The sequence below is a fragment of the Epinephelus fuscoguttatus genome, linkage group LG8 (genome assembly GCF_011397635.1).
Source record: "Epinephelus fuscoguttatus linkage group LG8, E.fuscoguttatus.final_Chr_v1".
In the NCBI taxonomy this organism is placed as follows: domain Eukaryota; kingdom Metazoa; phylum Chordata; class Actinopteri; order Perciformes; family Serranidae; genus Epinephelus; species Epinephelus fuscoguttatus.
The window spans coordinates 11,826,389-11,850,407 of record NC_064759.1 but is presented as its reverse complement, the minus strand read 5'-3'; the positions used below and the strand labels follow the sequence as shown (position 1 = coordinate 11,850,407).

General features: G+C 41.0%; 1 protein-coding gene across 2 annotated transcripts in view; it reads right to left on the bottom strand.

The window, feature by feature from the left end:
- Positions 1-19,930, bottom strand: part of stx17 (syntaxin 17) — a 41,043-nt gene extending 21,113 nt beyond the window's left edge. The window contains exons 1-6 of one of the 2 annotated variants that reach the window (XM_049584455.1): positions 19,734-19,930; positions 17,895-18,103; positions 17,725-17,790; positions 14,442-14,768; positions 12,877-12,927; positions 9,976-10,062 (exon numbers count right to left, since the gene is read on the bottom strand). In XM_049584455.1, coding sequence (XP_049440412.1) covers positions 9,976-10,062; positions 12,877-12,927; positions 14,442-14,768; positions 17,725-17,790; positions 17,895-18,017 — 654 coding nt within the window. In that variant the 5' untranslated portion in view covers positions 18,018-18,103; positions 19,734-19,930. The remainder of the gene's footprint in view (positions 1-9,975; positions 10,063-12,876; positions 12,928-14,441; positions 14,769-17,724; positions 17,791-17,894; positions 18,104-19,733) is intronic. The other variant, XM_049584456.1, reaches the window with a different exon arrangement.
- Between the last annotated feature and the right edge of the window lie 4,089 nt (positions 19,931-24,019).

Below are 24,019 nucleotides of genomic sequence, written 5' to 3'. Positions count from 1 at the left end.
ACAGGCGACCACTGTGCAAAGTTTCAGACCTGTGCGACCTTGGGAAAGGTCAAAGGTCAACCCTTTGGGCGATCTGGACAATTTTTCATACCTTTGTTCCAGATTATTGTTTAGTGGCTCGGGAGATCCTCTGTTCTGAATCTGGGACCCCTGGGGTCAAAGGTCGTCGTGCATGCAGCGGCCAAAGAGACATGTTTTTTTAAAAGTACTGTCTTTTCTTTAATAATTCATCAATGCTTTGAGGTAGGGGCTGACCTTCCAGTATGTTGTGTGCCACAGAGCCTTCTGCTAGGATGTTTTGTCACGTTGCGTCGACCACCGCAGAGCTAGTTAGCTTTGCAGAGCGTCTACAGAGTTGGGACTCAGGGAGACTGATACAGGTCTTACGTAAGGCCCCAGCCCAAGTTTCATGGTGGTTCGGTCCATTTTTGTGGCCGTGGTGAGCCTTAATTGGTTCAAAAATGTTAACCTTTCAAGGCCCGCCCCTCGGAAACTACACTGATCGGAACCTAACTGATGTCTACCAGCTCATCTTGGGCCCCTGAACAACATATACAAAACTCAGACTCCTGTGACTTTTAGAAAAACATTTCCTCCAACACCTCCAGTCTGGTCAAAGGGTGTAAGAGGGCATAAGTCTGACAGCTCCTGATTGTGAGTTTCTGAAACAGGCAAAAAAAAATCTACAGGACTTTGGGGTTTTTTTTGTTCCAGATTATCGTTTAGTGGCTCCGGGGGATCCTCTGTTCCCAATCTGGGGCCCCTGGGGTCAAAGGTTGCCGTGCAGTGGCCAAAGAGACACGTTCTTTAAAAAGTACTGTCTTTTCTTTAATAATTCATCAATGCTTTGAGGTAGGGGCTGACCTTTGAGTATGCACATCAGCGCCACAGGCGACCACTGTGCAAAGTTTCAGACCTGTACGACCTTGGGAAAGGTCAAAGGTCAACCCTTTGGGGGCAATCTGGACAATTTTTCATACCTTTGTTCCAGATTATCGTTTAGTGGCTCTGGGGATCCTCTGTTCTGAATCGTGGCACCCTGGGGTCTAAGGTAGCCGCGCAGCGGAAATCGATACATGTTTTTTAAAAAAAAAAGTACTGTCTTTTCTTTAATAATTCATCAATGCTTTGAGATAGGGGGCTGACCTTTGAGTATGCGCATCAGGACGCCACAGGCGACCACTGTGCAAAGTTTCAGACCTGTACGACCTTGGGAAAGGTCAAAGGTCAACCCTTTGGGGGCGATCTGGACAATTTTTTCATACCTTTGTTCCAGATTATCGTTTAGTGGCTCTGGGGGATCCTCTGTTCTGAATCTGGGACCCCTGGGGTCAAAGGTCGCCATGCAGCGGCAAAAGAGACATGTTTTTTTATTAAAAAGTACTGTCTTTTCTTTAATAATTCATCAATGCTTTGAGGTAGGGGGCTGACCTTCCAGTATGTTGTGTGCCACAGAGCCTTCTGCTAGGATTTTTTGGTCACGTTGCGATACGACCACCGCAGAGCTAGTTAGCTTTGCAGAGTGTCTACAGAGTTGGGACTCAGGGAGACTGATACAGGTCTTACGTAAGGCCCGCAGCCCAAGTTTCATGTGGTTCGGTCCATTTTTGTGGCCGTGGCGAGCCTTAATTGGTTCAAAAATGTTAACCTTTCAAGGCCCGCCCCTCGGAAACTACGGAGCCGATCGGAACCTAACTGATGTCTACCAGCTCATCTTGGGCCCCTGAACGACATATAAAAAAATCAGACTCCTGTGACTTTTAGAAAAACATTTCCTCCAAAACTACAGTGCCACTTTGGACCAGTCTTGCCTGTACTGAAACTGGGGCTTCCTCTTTAGGCTCCACTTCACTCAGCTGCCAGCACAGCCAGTTCGCCTCCGCTAGCTTCCCAGCTAACCTTAGCCCCAGCTCTCCGTTTGGATCCAACCGAGCACCGAGCCCTGGTTTGTTGTTCAGGTTAATGTGGGAAGAAGCAGCGGGTTTATCGGGCAGCTGAGTGAAGTGGAGCCTGCGGAAGAAATGCTGAGACCGTCTGGATGTAATAGTCCGTGGAGATGCTGCGGTGCTCGGCTGCACAGACGAGGCAAGTGGGGTGGGGGGTGGAGAGCAGAGGTAGAGGGAGGTGTGGCTAATGACACACTTTGTTTTGGTCTACAGGCAGTGCACAACAGCAAACCTAGCAGTGAAACGACTCCGCTTTTTACCCCTTTAAGAATGCAGAGACCAAAACCAGAAGTCAGTCAGATGTAGAAGAGAAGAAGAGAAGAAAATCCTTGAAGGAGACATGGAAACATTAGCGTCTGAAGTTCGACTCAAAATGGCCGACTTCCTTTGGGGTTTAGGATACTGCTTCAAGATACTTTTCTTGTGCTTCTGGACATGGTATTCGTGCCACCTGAATTTCAGAATTTTAGCTCGAACTTGCTGCCGGGGCTGCACTTTAGGGGATGCTGTCGAGTCATTTTGCCCTGCCCATTCCGAACACGCATAAAATATCAAATTTTCATGAGTTTCATGGACAGATGGACTGTGCACCCCCTGTCTTTTGAGGAGGAGATGGAAGCAGTTCCCCTATCCTAACCCACCAAACTCTGCATGCTTAAAGCCCATCCAGAGAACTACCAAATTTCAGAGCTCTACCACCTTCCTGGTTCCATCATCGAGGATTATCAATTTTCACCTCCTTACCTACAGTTTTTTTTTTTTAAATGTCATTTGAAATTTTCCCTTGAAGGAAACTATGCCTTGTCTATCCACCTTATTTTCAAACACGGAAGTAAATAGTGATCAACTTCCGTTTTTTTTTGTGCGTGACTTCCGGTCAGCCGCTTTCCCTCATGCTTTCCCTTACTGGAGCTAATGGTGCAAGCTATTTTTTCAATTTTCAGTTGTTTATGTTAGTCAATCAGTTAGTTAGTTAGTTAGTCTGTGTATTTTGTATAGATAACTGTGCCCACGTTTCGTTATAACAGAAATGTATTCTCTAAACGCGAATAAATCGCACGTCAATCATAAACTATGAACCAAAAAAGCACAATCTATCCCGAGTGAGACAAACTGCTTGATCCCTGTCTCCAGTGTACCAGCAGAGAACCTGCAGAACCGAATCAGTGAAAAAACACACCGGGCTACACAGCCTCTCTACCTGAGCAGCTGAAGCTGCGGCTCGCACCTCGACACACAGGCGGTGCTTCTGCATGCCAGCCACATGTGTGCTCAACTGTGAGAAATAAATATGTGAGGTATATGCTGCTTTTCTATCTTTTTTTCCCTTTTCTGTCTTTCTTTCTGTCAGCGACATACACTCCTAACACAGGACGGGTTGTTTTAATTGACTGAATTGATTATTAAGCCATAGTGATGCACGGATCGGCTCTGATAGCACCTGAATCAACATGTACGCATCAACCTATCCAGCCGTTACAACATGATTGAGCTAGCAAAGCAGTTTTGTGTTGCTATGTGTGGTATTTATTCAGTTTTGGGAAATCACAATGTCTAGAAAGCATCAGTGGCTGCAGCTGACAGGGACAGCGAACACTAGCAGCAAAGCTAACATCAGGATCATCATCCGTTAAAAGCCTTCCGTTGTCGGATACGACATGAAACTACTCAATTAGCTCAATCATGTTGTAACTAAGACATCCGCTGGATAAAATATTTTTTTCACGGGCCACTTTGTGAGTTTAGTGAGTTATTACAGACACGGCTAACGGCTAACAGCTAACGGTTAGCCCAGCTAATCTACAATAACCATGTTATTAATTACATACAGAGAAATACTAATGTTTGTTCAGTCATTGTGTTTATAGACTTTACAAACATCAGATTAGTCTAAACGGTGATATAGTGACGTGAAAAATGTGATATATACATATATATAGCTAAACTCAGCAAGGTAAACAACAAGGCAATTCCCATTTACACAGTGGTAAGAGTGCTGGACCGGAAGTGTCGCACAAAAAAATGGAAGCTGGCTGCGTTCTGTTTTGCCTCCGTGTTTCCGTGAAAAATAAGGTGGATTAGACAATAAAAAACTGAAACCTTAAAAACAATAATATTGAAAGACCATCATTTCCTAATCTAACCCTTACACAACCTAACCCAGTGAAACAAATAAAAATAAAAATTCCAAATTGGGGACAGTATAAGAGCAAGAGCAGCAAGAGAGGTCATTTCTGCAGAACAACATCTCCAACCTTTCAGGAGCAGCCAGTATTTTCCTTTCCAAGATCAGTTCCCCTACCCAAACCCCACTTTGTGCTGTACCAGCTGAAAGTAACAATCCACACGTAGGGCCCCGCTCAAGAGGACAAGCAAATGTTCTTTGAATCCCCTTAGCCACTGACAGTTTTTCAGCACTTATCCTAACCCTGACCCCCCTCCCCTAACCCCACGTTGTGCTATACCAACTGAAGGTGAAAATAAATACATATAACCCTGCACAAGGAGAGGCAAATTTATTTTGAATTCCCTCAGCCACTGCCTGTTTGTGGAGACATCAAAGTGGAGTTCTTCCATAAACAGAATAAGCTGAGGAAGAGGGACAAAATGTTCCACTTCTGGGTCAACACCTTCTTCATCCCTGGACCAGAGGAGAGTGGGGACAAGATGGAGAACTGGGTGGTAAACAATGCAGACAGCCAGTGAGGAGTACCTCATCCTGATGCTCATGAAGAACGACTTGGACAAGGCCAACAAAGACAAACCCTCCTGCCTCACCACTACCCAAGGGGTGACTACATTTCAATTTTTGTAAGTTTAGTTTTGTAAGTAGAGTTTAGAGTAGATAGTTTGATAGGATACTTAATAGATTAGTTAGACGTTTGTTCTGTTCTTTAGTTCTGGTTCAGTTACTTTGTGTTCACAAAATATAAATAAAAAACAAAAAAACAGGTGAGTCTGAAGTTTTATGAGCTCATTCACCACTTCTTCCATAGTTCGTATTTAAATCCTGTTTAGAATCTGTTGCTCAGCCTCGTCGAGTCTCAGTTTAGTTTTGCTGATCTCTTCTTTGATTTCTCTCAGTTGCTGCTTATTGTCTTGTCGGAAATTTTTATATTTCCTTGAATATAGTGTTCAGATTGATCTTCGTGTCCTCATCCACGCCCTCTACTCCGTTAGCATTAGCTGGTGAGCTGCAGCTAGCAGAGAGGACACATGACTCGGGTTATCATCAACACTCTTTGTAGATTTCTTGCTTCTGGCTCTGTTCTGCCAGTCTTTTGTCATGAATTAGCCCTTAACCATGGTTTGAGCTCAAGTTTAACGCAAGTTTAGTATATTTATAAGGCTATTTAATCTAGGTTGCCGTGAGAGAATTTCTCTTAAGCTGCCATCTTTGCAGGTCCCAGATATTTGTTTTTTAAATAACCAGAGTGACTGACATCAAAATAGGCCATAGGTTGCAGTGTAGCAAAGTTGCATCTCAATTCAGTGAACAAGCTGAAAGATTTTAGGTCTCTCGACATTCCTGTGAATTTATAGTGAATTTAATTCATCAACTTCCTGTGTCATGGTGCCATCAGAACTTGGATCTGTTGCCATGATCACACCGTGTGATGTAGCCCACGGAATTCACAGGAATGCATCATCAAGATCCTGATGCTGATACACATACAGTATGTCATGACTGAGGACAGCTGTCTTGAAACCAGCTCACTACGTTGCATTGTTGCTGAGATATGTGCACTCAAAACACATAAAATTACAACAGTATTAGTCCAATATTTGGAATTTGTAACTGGACAAACCAAATTTCATGCATAATGCCATCATGTTTGGTGGTTTGCTTATTTGCTTATGGTTTGGTTTGGTTTGGTTTGGTATTGCTTAGTATTTGACTATTTAATAGCCTCAACTTCAGTAAAACCATGTGAAACTGACTCTGCTATCTCCATTCATTTGCATTAATATGTGAACATCCATTATTAAAATGTCTTTTATTTTATATTTTATCATGATGAACCATACTCGATTGATAATGGCTTTTAATTCACCATGCTCAAACTGGACTCATACTTAACATGCTCAGAGTGAGTTTCTATCTGAGGTTCAGTCAACTTAAAGTTTAGTGCTTACATGCTCCTGAAGGTGGATGTAATTAAGGGCTTGCAAAATTGGATGCAAAACTCATCAGAACACTGGCACCTCCTTACTTACAAACTAAGAACCAGATACACCTCAAGCATATGCAGGCACAGAGGAGTTTATCTTAGAACTTGTATGTATTTATACATTTTCTCAATTCATATTTTTGCAGTTATACTAGTTTTACTGTTCAGGTATGAATTTATCTCCTTTCATTAACTTGGTTAACTTTTTAAAACCTTTTATAATCAATTGAAATTATTAATCTACCCTCTCAAACTGATGATCATGCCCCCACACCCCTGCGCTGACAGGGATCTGAAATTTTATGAGTTTCATTGCAGCTCAAATGAAGCCAACATCACTTAATGCATCCACAGTGTGATGCAAGACAACAGCCTTGAATCATCTTTAATCAATGGACCACACCATGAAAATTTCATGGAAAGTAGATGGTGTTTGATGGCTTAGTTCCTGTTGTCAATAGGTGGCACATTGTCTATGACTTTTAATCATCATGCAGATGTCCCCAGGCAAGGACTTTAATCAAACGTGAAATTTGATGTAAATCAGATTATGTTTGTCATGGAGTTAGACATGTGCAAAACACCTATAATGGCTGCTAAATTCAAAATGGCCAACTTCTTGACCGGTATAGGGTTTTCTACAAAAGATATTTTTGTATGTTCAGACATGATACACATGTGTACTGAATTTCATACACGTAGGTAAACTTGGCCTCCTAAAAACTATTTACTTTGGGGTAATAAGAAAAAAAACAATACAGAAAAATAATCAGAGCAATTACAATATAGTGATTTGCATTTAATAATTTTCTTATCATTTATATTATTTTATTATTTATATTATTATTTATTATCATCACAAAACTGCTCATTCTATTTGTTATGGCTGTAAATGCAAGAGAGCAGGAGAGGACTACAAACCTTGCAGTTGTGGAGTAATTTGGGTGCAGTACCAGAAATCGCCTGTAGCGGGAGCCGGAGAGCAAAATCTGTGTGAAACTCCGGTGGGAAAAATAAATTCTCAACCAAAAAAAACGCAGTTTTGGCCCCAAGTGAGGACCTTTGAGAAAACCAGTTTAGAACATGTTAACAACCTTTTACTACCTTGTGGTGAAATTTCAGTGAAAACAAAGTGAGGACCGGCCAAAATGTCCTCACTTCCCAAAAATGACCTCACTTTGTTGGTTAAAAACCCGTGCTGGTCCTCAGTATGTAGCAAGTGCAAGAACACGCACACACACGCAGGGACACACACTTGATTAACACTTCACCATTAAATTAATCTAGTTCAAAAGCTAGCATTGCTTGTCCACACCCCTGTGGCAGTTGAGGGAATTTTAATTTCATCTGAGCCGAGTTAAAAGGACTCTGGGCACAGGTTGTAGAGGGTGGAGGAAATGTGAGTGTGCGAGTGTGTGTGTGTGTGTGTGTGTGTGTGTAACGCTGTTTGACCTGATGACAGATTACAAGCTTTCAAACACGTTAAAACATCTGACATCCCTCTCATCTGCTTTATCTCTCGCCACCCCCCACCGCCCTGTATAATGTGCAGCCCAGTGTATCTACCAGCAACCTTACAGAGAGGTCAACCTTTGTTTGTGTCGCCGGTTGGGTGAATTTAATTTAAAATAAGCATTTCAAAAGAATATTTCATTATATGCGGCATTCATTCTATAAATGATAGGACTAAAGTACAAATTGGGGAAGGTCCAGTGTGAGATTTAGGGGAATATGTTGGCAGAAATGGATGACAGTATAATAAGTTTGTTTTTAGTTGAATTGTCGTGTTTTTTGTCACCCTATAATGCTGTGTTTATATCTACATAGTGAGCGGGTCCTTGTCCACGGAGTTCGCCATGTTGTTCTACAGTAGCCTAGAATGGACAAACCAAGCACTGGCTCTAGGTTGGCTATTCGTGATTTTACACACGCCACGAGAGCGTCAGAAACACTGATTTTTTTTTTTAACATGAAACTGCTTCATTCAGTGTTTTTACCAGTTTAAATCACCAGGTCTGTTTGTTTGGAGAGGAAGTAAGTAAGTAAAATGTTTTTAAATAGAATTCACACTACACAACAACAGTACACAAAATTTGAAAAAGTACACCTCTGGTGTGTACAAGTTACCCAAATGCTTGTCTTAACAGGTGTGTCTTTAGTCGGCTTTTAAAAGAAACTACAGAGTCAGCAGATCGTGCGGGAGCAGGCAGAGCGTTCCAAAATTTAGGTGCTACAGCCGCAAAAGCGCAATCACCACATGTCTTAAGGCGATTGCGAGGGACAGACAACAAATGAAGTGTATTTGATCGAAGAGAGCGAGCTGAAGAATTCGGGGGAAGCAGTTCAGCTATTTAAGAGGGAGCCTGATCGCGTATTGATGTGTAAGTAAGAATGAGGATTTTGAACTGGATCCTGAACTCAACAGGGAGCCAATGAAGGGATTTCAGTGTTGGGGTATATGAGAGCATCTATGTGATCTAGTTAGTAATCTGCCGGCAGCATGCTGGATTTGAAGAGACCTCTGCAGATAATTTGGCTCACTGTAAAAACTACCTGAATGTCTGGATCTTAAATTATCACAGAAAAAACGTGGGCACACATTAGCAGCATTAGCTCACATTAGCTCGCCCCAACGAACCAAAGAGCATCGCAGAAACACTAATGTGAAACTGGTTTATTCAGTGTTTGCACCAGCTTAAATCATCAGATCAATATTATATCTGAGCTGCTGGGTGATCTGAAGGAATACTGTCCTATATGTGGTTGTTGAGAAACTACACTGATAAGATGTTCTCCCTTTTGGCAGCGAGCTAGCTATGACCTGGCGGCATGACATGGATTTCATTGGTCAATAAATCCGCTGAAATCAAGGTCTATTCAAACCCACAAAATCAGCTTTTTAAAAACACAAAATAAAGCCGTTTCACCTTAAACATCTGTGTTTTTCCGACGCTGTTCGTATTGTTGTAGAGGGGGTGCTAACTACGGTGGCTGGCGAAAATGCAACTGGCCCTATCCAGAGCCAGTGTTGGGGTTGCCCCTTCTGGGCTACTGTAGAAACATGGCAGAGCAACATTGTGATCTCCGTAGACAAGGATCTGCTCCCTATGCAGAAATAAACGGCTCATTCTAAGGTAACAAAACCACAACAAGTCTTATTTTCAGGCGATTATACACTGAAGAAAACATACTTAATATATCATAATCCCTTTCTGCTAGTATGCCCCCCCTAAATCCTACACACTGGACCTTTCAGTGGTCACACAGAAAGCTGAAAGTAAAGTTGGAAAATGTCACAATCCTTGGTAGGAAACTATTAGTACTGGTGCGTGTGTGTGTGTGTGTGTGTGTGTGTGTGTGTGTTGTAGATTAACAAAAACAGGTGATTCATTCTGAGTATTACAGACAAAAAGTTCAACATTTCAAGTGCGTAATATGTGTGAAGGGCACTGAGTCGTCCTTCTGAGTTACACTCAGTGTGTAAGAGTGTATTGAATAGATAATGGAAGCCCGAATGCTGCTCCTGAAAAACTATTAAACAGTCATTCAAACCTCTCCTTAATGCTACGCACACACACACACACACACACACACACAGACCCTCTCTTGTCACCCCTCTCATCCTACCTCTCTATCACTCCTCCTCCCCTCCACTCCTCTCTATCCCTCTCCTCTCTCTATTTCCTTAATTGCAGCTTTCCTCCGTATTCGAACGGATCAATAGGGACAAACGCTGTGGAATGGCTGGGAGGCAAAGTGCCATCGATCTCCCCATCTCCCAAACACTACACACACATCAGATCATCAGGACACACACACTTACATACACACACACACTCACACGCACACATACACACCTTCCCCAGGCTCTTGGTCCCCTCCACCACGTTGGCAGCGGCTGTGTTGACGTTGTCCTCTATGCTGTCAATCTTCTCCTGCTGGGACTGATGCACAGGGGTTAGACACACACACACACAAACACATATTAACACACACACACACACACACACACACACTAAAGCGAGCACATTCACCTACATAAACACACATGTGAACAGAAACCACCTGTCGAGTATTAAGTTTGTTTTTGTCCAAATTCTGCTCCACGGCACAAGTTAACAAGGGAAGGGTGTGTAATAAGTGTGTGTGGAGGTTGCAGGTTTATTCAATGGAGATTTCATTGGGGGTGGGGTCACAGTGTGTGTGTGTGTGTGTGTGTGTGTGTGTGTGTGTGTGTGTGGCATTGTGTAGCTCTCATGAAATATTCAGAGTGGCAGCTGTCTCTCTCCATGTGAGGGCTGGATGGACACAGTGACCAAACAACAAACCAGAGCCACTTTCTCTTCTCCTCTTCTTCTTCCTCACCTTCCTTCAACACCACTTCTCCATCTTTCACCTCCTCGCTCTGAGCAAAAAGTTATTCTACAGATTCAGGTCTGAGCCTGTTGTAAAACTTCTCTTACACATACCCACATAAAAGCCTCCTGTCATTTTGGTTTCAAAGATTTTAAACCTGTTGTGACTGAAGACGACCACGCGCTGCTCAGATTCACAGATCACATCATCTTTACAGTTTCACCAACATGTTAATACTGCAACTAACACTTATTTTCATGGTGGACTCCTCTGGACATGACTTTACTCTACCTAATTAATAATATCTGAACAGCACATCCAGGTAATTTAAATGTAATAATGTCAACCAAGGTGTGTGGGTTTATTGTTTTTTTCTTTTTGTTTTGTGTCTGAAGTTGTGACGCCTGCTGTTCTAATGTTTCGTTAAGGTAGTTCAAAAACAATTAAAAAATGATCTGTACATATTCAGAGCTAGAGTTATGCAACTATTAGTCAATTAATCGATTAGTCGATCAAAAGAAAATTTAATCGACAATTATTTTGATTGTCGATGAATAGTTTTTCGAGTAAAAATGTCAAATACTTGCCTTTTAAATGTGAGAATTTGCTGCTTTTCTTTGTCATTTATGACAATAAATTAAGAGGTTGTTGGGTTGTGGAGTGTTGGGTGGATAAAAGGAGTAATTTGAAGACGTCAACCAGCAAATATTTGACATTTTTGCTTGAAAAATGACTGGGACAATTGAAAATAACTGCAGTGGTGGGCAGGTATCTCCTTTGCCGTTCTTTCTTGGTTGTCCATTGTAGCAACACGCCAAAGGTAAACTATTTTGTTGCCCTAAGTTGGCGCAGTTTCACAGCAACTCTAAGACTTTGCAGATAATAAATTAAAAAAAAAGAGAAAAATGACCAAAAAAAGATGATTCAGTTGCTGTTTCATTTTCGGTTAATTAACTAATGGAATAAATGATAAGCTCTAAATGATGAGTTTAATATTTACCCATAATGCTGTCACACATTTAGAGTGTGTACAAGTTTCGATGGAAATTTAGTAAACGTATTAAAGTGAAAGCGAAACACTGGCTGTCCAAACTGTCTCAATCTGAGGAAATTTAAACACTGATAATTCATACACGTCTCCGATACCAAATTCTAACAGCTGAGGAAACTGTGTGGTTGGATTGAAAGCTCAATTAAATGGACATTTTTTTCTAATTTAATTTTACCTCATGATCTCGTGACATTTGGCAACGGTCAAATTCAGTAGTTATCAATGGTGAAAGCTAGTGCTCAAAGCTAAAATATTAATTAAATTGTGCATATTTGAGTTTTGGTAAACAATACAGTCATTTGTGGGTAAAAATTTCTAAAAATAAAAAGATATTTTGCTTCCTTGTTTTTGCTTTATATTATGATATAATATCCTCTATTTTGAATGTATGGTGAAATGAAATAAACTAATTCAAATAAACTGAAAACTTAAACTGTGTACAAGCTTCTTATCAAACTGAAAAAGCAATTGTAAGATATTAAACACATCATCTGGTTACGTGTTGACATTTTCCAGAGTAAATAAATAACAAAGGAAATACTTGATAAATCATTCCATCAGTTAAAGACTGTATTTGTCAGTTTAATATAGCACCATCACATCACAGGCTTCTGATCGCACGGCTCTAAAAGACACATTAAGTCAAAAACAAACAGATAAGAACACAGACACTGGAACAGCCGCTAACATGACGCATGTACAGACACAGAAACAACCACACACTCACACTCAGTATTTCCACTGTGGCTGAGCGCTGGAATATTACTCCCTTAACAGCGTCTGTCACCCTTGAGACACCACAACAACATGTCTATGCTCTTTCTGGCCCCCACCTCATGACTCTGTTTTTTTTTTTTGTTTTGTTTTTTTACCATAACTACATCTTCACTCTCTCTTTCTTTTGCACCGTTAATGACTTCTTCACCCGGCCTCCCTGCTTCTCTCCCTCCATCCCTGAGGATAGAGTGATAATCTGAGCCGTCTGTTCTCCACCTGCTCCGATGTATCCATTGTTCCCCGCCACTCCCCCTGCGGACAACCCGCCGTCCTCTCCCAAATCCTCTCTCTCGCCCTTGTCTACTCCTCAGTCTCTCCTCCTGCCTTGGTGAAGGGCCTCTGGGGCCCCTGGCAGTTATCTTGAGCCGATCTGTGTAACCTCCTCTCAGAGGAGCCTTACCAGGCAACACGAGCACACGCCGTCAAATACGCACCACTTCCTGGAAACGCTATGGGCAAACTGCCTCTGTCACATTGCTTTCGTTCACGGGGGTAGCCGTGCACACATGTGGACAGAGAAATGTGAATGTAGCAGCCAGGAAGTACACAGCAGAGTTGAGTTGATCATACTCACATGGACGAGCAGAGAGAACTCCGTCACCAAACCGCTCAGTTCCTTCAGATCCTGAGAGACAAAAAAAAATTATTTAATTTTGACGCTTTTCACACAAATCTCCAGCTATAGTTCCTCCAATCTGTCGGTGCCTGAGACTGACAATCACATTAACTAATGACAGCGCATATTAATTTGTATTGTATGCATCACAGTAGAGCCGCATGAAATAAGGGCGTCCGTAGGAACAGGCAAGAGGGGTCAATTGCATTAGATGATCTCGCAATAGCGATGAATAATGCATGTAACCATAGCAACGTTTAGTACAGCCCAAGGCACGAAACTACTTTCTTGTACTTTGCGTTTAATGCTTTGATTGTAATTCAATGTAGGCCTTTTTACGGAAAACAGTTTGATGTCCCAGCAGGAAAGGCGCAGGTTTAAATAATGAAATTAATGATGGCTCGGTTCCATTTAGCTGCTTTGGTTTCCGGGTCCTGATACTGTTCCTGCTGGCTTACTGTCACAGATCACAGGGATACTTAAATAGAGCAAAGCTAATGTGAAAGGGATACTTCACCCCCAAAATGACCATTTGTAAATCAGTTAGTCATGCCGTGTTACAACAAGAGCTTTTCTTACATGCCTCCACGGAAAAGAGTAAACATACTGATTTACTGATTGATCGGGCAGCACTTTTAATAACAGCAAAACTATATAAAGTTTACAAACATGTCTCATTTATCCAGTTGTATGCTCAGTTCTTAGATTATACTAGACAAGTTGTGTGAGAGTTTGCAAACAATGTCCCCAATTAATCAATCAATCAATCAATCAATCAATCAATCAATCAGGATATTTACTGTTTTCCGTAAAGACATGGGGGAAAAAGCAAAGTCGTCTTCATGAATTCAAGGTAACACGTCATGACTAATTGATTTGCAAAGGGCCGTGTTGTGGGTGAAGTATTTCTTTAATGTTATTAGTGACACAACTGTGAGTTTCCTCCTACGACAAGTCAAAATGTCTGCTGTGAAGAAGACCTGTTGTTTGAGGTTTTGCTAAACTTTCTGTGCAGATAACTTTCATAACAGTTCAACTGTTATTCAAGACACATTTCATTCTATGCGGTTTATTTTGGATTTCCTTCTCTACCCATTTATAAGAGGTAAATCGTAGCAGCATTTCGGGGCAAAGTTTTATTGTTTACGACGGTTAAAGGGAGTTTAATGATGCTAAAAGCTCCAGGCTAAAATAATAAATTCCCCTCCTTTGTTTAGAATCAAAGAAAGACAAATATATAGTAAACATGGAGGACAATGCTATGTTACAAGAGCCAAGATTTGGGCCTGAAGATCTGATCCTTGTTTAATTTCATATTTTACAAGAGGAAGTAAAGCTTTTTTAACTGAAACCTTGTCTTGCATCTCAAGAATATTCTGTACACCTTGAAAAAAGGGTCTATAACACAAAAGCAATGAGCAACAAGACCAGATTTACTTCAAAAAAATAAATTACGCTGAATTTAAGATAAGTATAAATAGAATATGACATCCACACTGTATGTTAAGGTCCCGCCCTCATACCTCTTCCAGGTTGTCCCAAGACTCAGCCGCACTCTGATCAGCAGGGATTTCTGGAAGCTGGAGCTGCATTTGCCTGCCAAACGCTGGCTCCTCGCACGCATTGTCATCTGCGTGGAGACTGCTGGACACACAGCTGGACGGCTCAGCAGCAGGTGGTGTTGCCGGCGCAGGCTGAGGCACGGGGTTAGAGTGCAAAAGCAGGAAGTCTTGTGCGGCGGCTGACGCCCTGTCTCTGACCGGCTTGACGAGCGCATCCAGAGCGGCGGCGTCTTCGGCACGGACCCGTGCGCACAGCTTCTCCATCTCTCTTATGTTAGCTCTCAGCTGCTGCAGGGGGGAAGACAGGAAGGAGGTTTCTCAGTAAGATTGAGGATAATGTCTGATACATGTCAGAGGGGGACAGACGAGGAGTAAAATGTAAGGTACTGGGATGCTTGACTTGAGGAGACACATGGATAGACAGAAGGGCGAGTTAAATCTAGCCCTCACAGCAAAAACACACAGGTCACAGATGAGACAAGGCACACAACCATTTATATTAATTTACACAAAACAATTTCTCTCTTAACACAAGTTGACGACTTACACCAGGGGACATAAAATCAAAATGATCCTTAACTTTAAATCTACATGTAACTCATTTTAAATCCACAAAAAAATAATACTTCTGTTCATTTTGCCCTAGTTGAAAGGGAGTGCTCATGCTGACAGGTTCAACATCCCCGTAAACTCTTCTCGTGATGGGAAATGTGTGTGTGCGTCGGGATGTGGGCTTAATAAGCTTCACATATGAGGCTGGGGACCACAAGCCCCCTCATCCCACTGTGCCCTGAGGGTGACAGGAGGATTACATCCCAGCCATCAGCCCTGCAGGCCGCGGCCCGACCCGGGCTCAGGGGGTCAACGCACTGCCAATAACACATTCTGCTAATCACACAACATGAATAAACATACATGCATACTCTCGTCCTGGTGCGCATGAAACTGAAAAACACACTGATTAACAGCGAGACAGTCAGGTCAGGCACGTGTCAGCCTACAAATTAACCGTGAGCGTACGAAGCTCAAACACACAGACAGAGTGACCAAACACAGACTCAATAGTAGATATTCATGATAAAACAGTATTGACTCCGCTCCCCTGTCGCACGCTGTTTGCTGTGGCTGGCTGCTGTGGTAAAGGTGGGGGTGCTGAGTCTGGGGTTTAGCTAGGCGCTAGGCTAGTGGGAGTAAATGTCAATCAAAAAGTAGGGGGAGGGACTGCAGTCTGTCTTTCTGGGAAGAGGGACGAAGGATGAACAGACTGAAAAACATTAGTTCACCTACTACCTATCTACCTACCTACGAACATCTGTCCATCTTTCTAGGATATAGAACATAAGCACACATGCACACACGTCCAAAGCAGAGTAACTCTACTCTGGATTAACACCGTGAAGACACAGGAAAGCACTCTGTGTGTGTCCCTGGAGTTTGCAGGGTAATGGTGAGAGGATGGGTTTGTGCCTGTTTGGAGTTATTTCACCTTGAGAGACATGGTAGCTTCCAGGCAACAACATCCTCTGAGACATTTCACACCCACCATGTGAACAAGACTGCAAGTACTAACACACAAGAGATGGTCCGTTTGAGGTCTGGTAGCAGCTCTTTTCTTGCCCTGATTTCTAAGAGTGAATTTCTATACAGAAAGTTTATTTAGTCATAAATAACTGATCTAGATTTGATAACAGACCAATGTTTTTCAGGCAAGCTTGTCCTATGTGAACAGATTTGCCTTAATTATTCTATTTGCTTTCAACCACCGTCATCAGATGGAGTGGCTCAGTTGTCACAGTGATGGTTTAGTTGTTATGATGTCACCTTAAAAAGGAATTTTGTCTGTGTAATAACAAGGGGTCATATATGGCGGTGCAGCAGGTATTTTGGACCTTGTGCTGAGAGTGTCAAGCTGCTATTTTTTCTGTTGATCTAACACAACATTTACCGTGCTCATTGTGGCGTGGCAGGGTTCAGCTGCTTTGTACGTCAGAGCAAGAACACGGTACAACAGTGGACAGCTCTCTCCTCCGCTCATATATTTAAGGAGTAACCTCAGTATATTCCAATTTGGACGCTTTTTTCCCTATGTTTTTGTGTCTAAGCGAAAAATCATGTCAAGTCCAGTATTGAGAGAGACTGCTGCAGCCAATTGAGCACCATCAATTTACATCCACTAAAAGTTTTTGCCACTAACAGTCTCAGATTATTACTATTATAAATGTCTGACAACATTATGGAAAGAATCCTCACAGAGATAGAGTAAGACCTTTTTTGTTCAAAAAATAAACAGTCCCAAAATCGGCATCACCAAACCTACCAGACTCCATCAGAACAAACAGCAATTTAAGCATGTATAGAGCCAGCATATTTTCACATGTAACTGGATGAATTACGATCTCATTTCAATGAAACCAGAGTTGGTGATACCTGGATTAGTGGAAAGACACACCAAGATGGTTTTTGTGGGTTTTTTTTTTTGTTTCTGTCGACTTTGAATGAAGTGTGTTTTACTATGATAAAATTACTATTTATTTAAATGGAGTCTGGTGGATTTGACAAAAGTGATTTCAGGGCTCTTTCTGAGCAAACAAAAAAGACCTTACTCTTTAACAAAGAGGTCTTCCTCTGCGGGGGTCCTTTCTATAATGTTGTCAGACACTTGTAATAATAATCTGAGCCTGTCAGTGGCAAAAACAAACACTTTAAGCCTGTTTTGCAGTTGCTGGCTGCACTGTTTTGTCTCAATACTGGACCAGTTTCAAACATTTTGGACACAAAAACATAGGAATATCGGGTCCAGGTTGAAAAATACCACAGTACCCTTTAACTGGATGAAGACGCCCTTCACTGTCCTGCCACTGGGTTTAGGTTAGATTTCAAACTGGAAACACTTAGTTACCTCAAATCAGGACACATCAAGTTTCTCCAGAACTGAGCTCAGTGTCCAGACAGTTTGAGACAAAAAATATACTATGCAGTTGCAGGGTCATGCTTGTTCAGGAATTTCAAGAGGCAGTGATTCACATCATCATCCACGCAATGCTCACACTCACACATCTGCCAGGCTCTGACTTGATTATAGTGTTGACAAGGACGCTGTTTGTTGCAGATGTGAAGTGTTGTGAATTTGTTCCACTGCATACTGGTTGATCATATTGGGGCTCACATCCTCCGTTTCACAAATTAACAAACACACACAAACACTTATGCTTTTTTTTTATGTTCACAGAGTGTTATCGTATACCTGAACAGTTCTGCTGGCATTGATATGCTCCAGATGAAGCCGCTCCCATTGCTGGCTTTGTTGGTACTGCGAAAATGAAGGGAAAACTATGTGTTATCCATCTGTGGACCGGAAGTAAGAGTGTGGATGTGAGAGTGCCATCATGTGTCCAGCCAGATTTCAGCCGTCACCTTCAGTATGTTATTGTGGTGTTTCTGCAGCCTCTCCAGGTCCGTGGGTAGAGCCACTTTAATGAACTTGTGGATCGGTGCCTCCAGGCGCCTCAGTGTCAGCTTGTTGCCTTCCTCTGCCATGTGTCCTGCTGACTGCCCACAGCCAACACCTCTTTGTAACTTAGACACTGCACCTGCTCAGCTTTATCTCACTGCCCCCACACACACTGTAAATACCAGCAGAGTATGATTTTAATAAATACATAAATCAAATGAATAAACTCAGTGACACATGCGGGTCTGCCCACACATCTAAAACTGGCACCTCCATAAGACTAATACATTTTTTTTCTTGCCAGCATCCTTGGAGGGAAAGAGTAACTGAAGTATTACTACTTACATCATACACTGACAGTATAACAGCTAGGCAGGAACTACAACTCGATCAATCGATTAGAAGGCAGCAAAGTAGTCAACAATTTGGGGAATCTGTTGAACTTTTAAGTTCAGCTGCACAATTTCCAAAAATAAATCCTACTGCAATTATTTCAACAGATTTCGACAGTGATATGAGTTTTCATGTTAGTTGAAATAGCAATTTTTGCATTTTATCTTCACTGAAAATTATAATAATGCGATTTTGCTGCTCTCTTATGCCTGTAATATGATTTGTAGGCCAGGGCATCTCTGTAGCACTGCAATGCTTCATTTGTGATCCTATGTTGTGACAACATTTTACTTTAATTAAAAAAAAAAAAAAAAAAAAAAAAAATTAGCAGCTCCTGAAATCTGGATATCACACTTGGCTATATTGCTATGTCAATAAACAAAGCACAAGCATACAAAAAATATATTTTTGGCAGGTACATAGATGAGGAAAGGCTGTGTTAGGGTAGTGCATACTTATTTTGTAACACTGGGCGGTACCTAGACTGTAAATAAACTGGGCTTATTACTTATTTATTTAATTGGGTGGTAAATAGACTGGGGGTAGTTGTATATTAGTTGTAAATAAATTTGGGAATTTGTTGAAATAATACAAGTTAAAAGAAGAAATGTAAGAAAGGGGTAGTGAAATGTATGTTTCTCTTCTACCTACTCCTTCTCGAACACTGTTTTTATTATTTTTGGTTCAAAATAAAGTCATTTATTTTCATAATATTTTAATTAATCGTAAAGCCTTACTTTTACGTCATGCATCAAGCATCCTCTCATTCAGTTTCCAGCTTCTCAAAAGTGCTGCTTTTCTCTGTCATTTTAAATATGGGGTTTGGGATTGTTGGGGTTAATTGCTGGACAGAACAAGCAACTTAAATACATAACCTTGGGCTCTGAGAAACTGTGACTAACAATCAGTTAACTGAAAAATAATTGACAATTTAATTGATAATGAAAATCTTTTTGTTGCACCCCTACATGACACTGTGCCATGTAAATGTCCATTATACTTTATGATTCTTCTACTGTTTAGTCACTGAGGGTTATTTATCTTAATTGCTATTAAATGCTGAAGCTAATATCAAGTCATTTAAAGTATTCTGTACACCCCAGTATAGATATAAGTTTTAATATGTAAGTCAGGAAACTTAATCTGAGTGGGAGAGAGCTGGTGACGTATAATTCACACACATACGCTTTGTTAACAGTTGGCTAGTTAGCTAAGCTGCTAAATGAACGTTCTAATAGCATAGCATGTAGCTGTTAGCTTAGTTCTGAAGCTAGCAGCATCTCGAGCAGTTAGATAACTCTTAATAGAGTTTAGCTAACTCACTGATTTAGCCAGACCATCTTGTAACACCAGTTTACCAGTCACCTGACAGATAAATGAAACTTAACAGGACACACAGAGACACTTACCACTGAAAACATCAATCCAGGATATGATTTATATTCGCTAAAGGATGGCATGAGCCTCCATAGTGTGTCGGAAAGTACCGTTTCGCTTCATTTGCTCATTTTCAGCAGCACTTTCGCTTTTTTCCTTCCTGACATTTGGCTGTTTGTAAACAACTCTCTTCCCAGTGCGTCCAAGAATAGTTTCCGACCTCAACCAGCACCCGCAGCACATTGTGTTCCTTATCACTGTGACCCGTCACCGTACTGTTAAACGACACGTCAGTTTTTTTGAATTTTGAATAATACTCAAGTGTTTTTTTCTTGTGTTGACTGTATTTAATGGTGTTGTTTTATACCAGGGCGAAAAAACGTGCAAAAAGAAAAAATGAAGAAGACCTCGTTAAAATGGAGGGTTTAAGTTACAGGAGGCAACTGACCACCAGCTCCTACTATAGTATCATAATTTAATTTTACTCCAAATATTTGATCCAAATACTATGGGTTAGGTTTTTTTTAGGTTGTGTAGGATTTTATGACATATTTTTCTATTGCATACATACAGTATTTTTGCATACATACAGTATTTTATTTATTTTAGTTACAGGTTTCCACCATATCAAACTTCTTCCTTTAACCAGAGGGACCTTATATCAATTATGTATTTTCCTATTTCATTGTAATTGTATTTAAAATGCATTTTTCATGTTACATTCAAATTGTTGCTTGATAAATACAATTTTTTTTGTAGTATGTGTCACATGGTCTTCTTGTATTTTAAGTGAGAGCTGTAAATGTGTTAGTGTGACAACGTATGTGGTATGTTGTCATCCCAAAGCCAGAACCACTTCTACAGTTTTATATTGCAGTGAGCATTTTGAGGTTTAAAAGGTGTTTAAAAAACAATGTTAGTGAGAAGACATTCAGAACAGGTTAAAAAGTGAAAGTTTTTTTGAAGACACTGATTGAATGGTAACATTTCGACCATATATAGGCCTAACTGAGAGTTGCAACTTTCAACTGAGAAATTTGTATGCGATTTCTTACTTAGGCTCCAAAATAATGATATTATTTGCAGACTGTAGAGGATAAAAAATCTCACTATTGCAAATCCCAGTGAAATATGGTCTAAATGTGAACGTTAAAGCAACTTCTACAAATAATTGGTGAAAAAACGTTCACTTTTGAACCATTTCTGAACCTTTTCACCGGTGACCACAGACTTTTTTTAAATGTCAATGAAAAAATGTTGACCAGTTTTAATTAAACTCAATATAAAATAAAAATGGGCTAAATGGATAAATTGTAATAAAAAGGTTTTGGTGTATTCCATCATAATTACAACATTCTGATCATGACAAAGGGAAATGAAATTTACAGGAAGCGCTATAAAACTTAAATTAAAAGCCCAGTCCCTTTTACTAGCTCTGTGTGGCTACGAATTTTGACAAATAAACACCTGTCTCAATTAGATGCCTAGTCTGGTTGCCAAGCAGTTCATTTTTTTAATAGAAGTTCTTCAGATGTATCAAAGCAGGTTGTTGGCTACCTCAAATTATGTGTTCGTTCCTCGATTACTCTTGAAGTTATTCCAGTCCCTTTAGTCCGAAAGGGTCCTCAGATTGAAAGAATCAAAATGTTTTTTTCATAAAAATCAAATCGGTGGTGTTGCGTCGGTATGCCGGCTGCCGTAATCCTGGAGTGCTGCAACTTTCTCTGTCTCTGATGCACTGTCTGTTGGAGCTAGATCAAATAAATGATTCATAATAAGGTGACTGTGTTTCCCATCTTTCTTTTTACAGTGTAATTGTTAAATGATTAACAGAACTTTGGGCAATTTAAATACTTTCTTTTGTGGCAAGTCAAACATTTCGTGCGTGGGGTTTTGCTGGGGGCCCTTGGACTTCACAACCTTGAAATTTCCAAAATCCTGGCTACAGCCCTGCAGTGGTGTCATAACGTGTGGTTAAAGGTTGTCATTTAAAAGACTCTGGGGTCACTGTGTGTGTGTGTGTGTGTGTGTGTGTGTGTGTGTGTGTGTGTGATGACGAGGTGGTATATACATGTGACCTTTCAAAATGTGTCACAGTTACTCATAAAGACTAGACTACCAAAAACAACGCGAGCATGGTGATATTTCAAGCAGCGGCAATATATTGAAAATTCATCCTCAGATCACAGCCCTGGTCCCAACAACACAAAATAATACAGTAATACAGTAACTGTGGTTATGGAGAAGAGATGAGTGATTAGATTTAATGTTGCATATCAGCAAATGTTTTTATTTGTTGTCGTTTCTGTTTGGCTTGTCACGGTTGGCTGCATGTGTAAATAGCATCGATCCTGTGGAAAGAATCATGAATGTTTTTGTCTGTGTTGTGTTTGGGAGAAAGACAGAGACAGAGCCTTGGGGTTCCCCCTCCTCTACTCTGAGATCAGCCTGCATGAGTGGGTCTATTGCATGTTTCCACTCCTCTTCTTCAACACCTTTTACCTTTGACATTTAGGCCAACTCCCCACACACTCTTCCCTCAGCGGATGCTCCATGCAAGGGGCCACAGTAAAACACACAGTCCCCAGCGAGAGGGGATTTCCCCTGATGCTGTACACATAGTGTGTGTGTGTGTGTGTGTGTGTGCGTGCATTTATTTTTGCTGTCTGTCCACTTCCAGGGGGACTCCCAGAGTTGCAGACTGAGGGGGAAGAACAAAGCTGACAGTGAAAGTCTAAATAGCAAATCATCAAAAATGTTTAGGTTTATGTGTCTGCCTCCGTGTGTGTGTGTGTGTGTGTGTGTGTGTGTGTGTGTGTGTGTGTGTGTGTGTGTGTTTGTATGTGTGTGAGGCTCAGGAGGACTCAGGTGCCATTCATCTAATCCAGGAAGTTTGTCAGCAGGAGAGGAAGCCGGCAGGGAGCTCCGTTCACTTCTTACCTCCTGCATCTTACTGTTTTTAAAGGAGGTGTGATCAGCACATCCTGACAGCTCAGCGGATACGGGCCGTTTTTTTCACAGCAGACATCTTGACTTGTCATAGGAAAAGCACAGGTGTTACTAATAACATAAGCCATGACGGTGTGACAGTGAGCCAGCGTGCACAATACCAGGACCCTGACGCTGAAGCAGCTAAATGGAACACAGCCATAATTCATTTTTATTATTTACACCTGTGCTTCTCCTGCTGTGACACGTCAAATTCAGATTTCAACATGCTGTGTGTTTTAGTAAACATGCAGGTTTCTCGTTCACACGTACACATCTTGATAACATCAGACTTAAAGGGGTCGTTTTGCATTTCTGAATGGATTAGGATTTGACTGTGTGTGTGTGTGTGTGTGTGTGTGTGTGTGTGTGTGTGTGTGTGTGTGCATATGTATTTGTGTGTGTGTTCTAATGGGACCTCTAATTAAGACTCCGGGGATATCTGCTATCTGTCAGCACTAATCGATCGGCCAGGAGACTGACAGCTCACTATGTGCGTGTGTGTGGACAAGTTTGAGTGTGTGTGTGTGTGTGTGTTTCAAGCTTGGAGCAGAGCTCTCAGCTTCCTGGTCGTGTTATTTCACTTGTCACTCAGAGATGTCACTGTCGTGGAAATGGGATTAACACGTGTTCATTTGCGCACATACAGTACACACTCACACCGCAGCAAAAAATAGTGTGAATTGTCTTTTTCCTGTGTGTTGATCAAATACAGAGATGTCACAATCTAGGACAGGACAGGTGTTCTTGCCTGTCATGTTACACGCAGACACACGTGTAGATACAGAGAAACAGTGTGCACTTCCTTGTTATTATTTACCACTAAATTTTCTACATAAATTAAATAGAAAAACTACAAAATAATTATACTTACCTTGGTTATTATTACCACTTAAAGCATTTTGTGTTGTTAAACCTAAATATTTTCTTTTATTGGACAGGCAGTGGCAGATTTTTATTTTGCAATGTTGGCAGCCATCTATTAAATTATCATTATTGATGGTAATAATAACAATAATCCTGATTTTTCAACATGGGGTCCACAGCCCGTATGGGGTCTTCAGGGTTACAGCAGGAAGGCCTCCAAATCATTTGATTTAAGTTTGATTCATTACATTTTTTTTTCCATCTTTTGATTTTAAATTTAAATATGTTAGAAAATACACATTATTAATCCAACATAAAATTAGCAAAGATAAATTAGCCTATTCATTAAAAAAAACATGTTTGAAACTTACAATCATGTGAGCTAGTTAACGCTAAATCACTGTGCAGCTAGCTAGCTAACATTTACATTCCATTGAAACATACTGGCCAATTAGCTGTGCTA